The sequence below is a fragment of the Phasianus colchicus genome, chromosome 29 (assembly GCF_987193195.1).
Source record: "Phasianus colchicus chromosome 29, bPhaCol1.hap1.1, whole genome shotgun sequence".
NCBI lineage: Eukaryota > Metazoa > Chordata > Aves > Galliformes > Phasianidae > Phasianus > Phasianus colchicus.
Window position 1 is genome coordinate 1,755,653 of NC_143464.1, and position 3,055 is coordinate 1,758,707.

The 3,055-nt window shown below is 47.2% G+C and overlaps 1 protein-coding gene across 1 annotated transcript; it reads left to right on the forward strand.

The window, feature by feature from the left end:
• The first annotated feature begins 933 nt into the window (after window positions 1-933).
• Window positions 934-1,818, forward strand: LOC149914518 (olfactory receptor 14J1-like). The gene is made up of 2 exons (XM_090126400.1): window positions 934-1,552; window positions 1,811-1,818. The coding sequence occupies exons 1-2, from the start codon at window positions 934-936 to the stop codon at window positions 1,816-1,818; spliced, it is 627 nt and encodes a 208-aa protein (XP_089982526.1).
• The last annotated feature ends 1,237 nt before the right edge of the window (window positions 1,819-3,055 follow it).

Below are 3,055 nucleotides of genomic sequence, written 5' to 3' on the forward strand. Positions count from 1 at the left end.
GATTCACTGCATGCCAGAATGTTTCTAAGGACACTGTGCAAGAGGAGAGACAAGGCAGGGGAAGGGAAAGGACTGGAGGCAGAAATCCAGATGGGGCTGTTCACTTAGAACACATCTCTGAGACTCCTGATTCACACTATTCTCACTCATTCTGTGAACAGTCACACAATGTGCATTCAGCCTCTCCTCTCTTGAAGGATAGAACAAAATTACAATACTGTCGTATTCTCCAGACATGAATAATGAAATTAACCTGCAGTCGGGCAGCTTTCTCTAACAGAAATGTAATGGCACATAGGATGGGACTGGGTGCTTTAAAAGCAGTTGGGTTAAAGACAGGGAAAGAGATGAAAATATCCAGGGAGATGGGATAAGATTAAAAAATGAGAAAAATATATAAGCTGCATACTCGTCTTCTGCTTATGGAATGCTACACTTCATGAAATTAAATTGAAGTTATGGAGCTAAATGAACATTGTGCAGAGAGAAAGAAAAAAAAATAAAATTATAGCAGAAGGAGTGCCTCTGAGAATGATCTTGACATTATCTTCTGCACTCTGCACAGGACTGCATGCCCAGGAACTGCAGATGCCCAACAGCAGCTCCATCAGTGAGTTCCTCCTGCTGGCGTTGGCAGACACGCGGCAGCTGCAGCTCCTGCACTTCTGGCTCTTGCTGGGCATCTACCTGGCTGCCCTCCTGGGCAACGGCCTCATCAGCACAGCCGTAGCCTGCCACCACCGCCTGCACACCCCCATGTACTTCTTCCTCCTCAACCTCGCCCTCCTCGACCTGGGCTGCATCTCCACCACTCTGCCCAAAGCCATGGCCAATGCCCTCTGGGACACCAGGCACATCTCCTACTCAGGATGTGCTGCACAGGTCTTTTGCTTTTTGCTTTTGTTATCAGCAGAGTATTTCATTCTCACCATCATGTCCTATGACCGCTACGTTGCCATCTGCAAGCCCCTGCACTACGGGAAATTGGTGGACTGCAGAGCTTGTGCCACCATGGCAGCAGCTGCCTGGGGCACTGAGGTTCTCAATGCTTTGCTGCACACTGCCAGCACATTTTCTCTGCCTTTTTGCCAAGGCAATGCAGTGGACCAGTTCTTCTGTGAAATCCCCCACATCCTCAAGCTCTCCTGCTCACACTCCTACCTCAAAGAGATTTGGCTTCTTGTGATCAGTGCCTCTTTAGCATCTGGGTGTTTTGTTTTCATTCTTTTCTCCTATGTGCAGATCTTCAGGGCTGTGCTGAGGATGCCCTCTGAGCAGGGACGGTACAAAGCCTTCTCCACGTGCCTCCCTCACCTGGTCGTGGTCTCCCTCTTTGTCAGCACTGCCTTGGTTGCCTACCTGAAGCTCCCCTCCATCTCCTCCCCATCCCTGGACCTGGTGGTGTCATTTCTGTACTCGGTGGTGCCTCCAACAGTGAACCCCCTCATTTACAGCATGAGGAACCAGGAGCTCAAGAACGCGATGAGTAAAATGATGCCCTGGTCACTTTTCAGCAGGGATAAACTTCACATCTGTCTCAACAAGTGCCTCAGTCTGTGCAATAACTATCTTATGTTCCTTTCTGATTATAATATTTATTTATGTTTATCACTTCATTTTTCTTTGCTGTTCATATTTATATGTGTGTGTGTGTAATTATCATTAGTGGTTACCATGGTCCTACACATATGTTTGGCTTCCTTCTACTTGTACTGAGGCATCACCGTGCTCTCTTTCTCCTGGAGCCCATAGGAACTCTGGCTCAGTGCTGACTTCTCACAGCCTCCATGTTCCACCTCTGTGTCTGCAGGCAAATGAGATGCCAGCAGGCACCGTGGAGCTCTTATAGGCTTGATTAGCAAATGGGATCAATGTATTAGCCGGTTGAACAATATATTACTTTAGCAGAAGGAATCAGTGTGTGCTCATCATAAAACTTCTGTGTTTAGCTTTGACTGGTGTGTGAACAGCCCTGTTTTTATCAATGATCCTGTTTCACAGAAGCTCTGAAATCACTTTTTTTACCTCCACCAGGTGCAAGGACTTGTTCTTGGGTTTGATATAACTGTTTGCACTTACACCAGACCAAGATAGAAAGTTGTTGATTGTGGCAAGACAAACAATGGAAGTTTGCCAAACTGGGGGGAAAGAGCTAAAAGGTGAGCCAGGGTGCACCGTGATGAAAAGGAAGATGAACTAAAGGGGAGGAAGTAGGTGCTGTGAGAAGGAGGACATGTGGTGTCAGGGGCTGTGCTGGGGGCCCATCTCTGTACCACTGCACGCATGCTGCCCCACACAGTGCCTGCACTGAGCTGCCAGGGGCTGCCTGTGGGGCGGTGGGGCCGGGCTGTCCTGCAGAGGGGAAGGCACACGGAGCCTCATGCTGCGGGGCTGGGACCCCAAAATCAGCCTGGAACTCAGCGCCCAGCTGCGCTGTGCTCACCTTGCCTGGCTCCCAGGTGCCCCCTGTGCTGCTCTGTCACTGCCCCTCTACAGGACAGGGGAGAGAACACATCTCAGCAATTCCTGGGTTGAGGCACAAAGTGTTTTATTCTTTCTTTGCTTAAAACCCAAAGACAACAAACTGTGTGTGTCAATGGCTACATATCAATGCAGGGTTTTTTGCTGTTGTTGTTTGTTTGTTTTTTTCTGCACACTTGGGATCAGCTATTGAATTCTGCGTCCCTTTCACGTTAATATATTGTTTGAAACTGCACCTAACCCACAACACATGTTACTGTTATTCTATATAATATAAATTATTTCCAACACATACATCTGCTCACTGTTAGTTAGGATTTCACATCCTCTTCTTCCTTACCTATTTACTCTAATCCAAGTGATATGCCATGTTTCTATTTAATCTTTATTGTCTCATGTCCTGACTTTTTTCCCCTAATATTTAATAATAACTTCCCAAATTACCCCTGTGTACAAGTTGTTATTTCTGTTCTTGTTGTCAGACCCAGTCTGTTGTGTCACTGCAGCTCTGGTAATGATTCCTTTGCTGAACTCCAGACCATTCCAATAGCAGCTCTCTGGGTACTGAAGGGAA

What these genes read in the sequence shown, in the direction of transcription:
- LOC149914518 (XM_090126400.1), top strand. Translation starts at nt 934, where the DNA reads ATGTCCTATGACCGCTACGTTGCCATCTGCAAGCCCCTGCACTACGGG.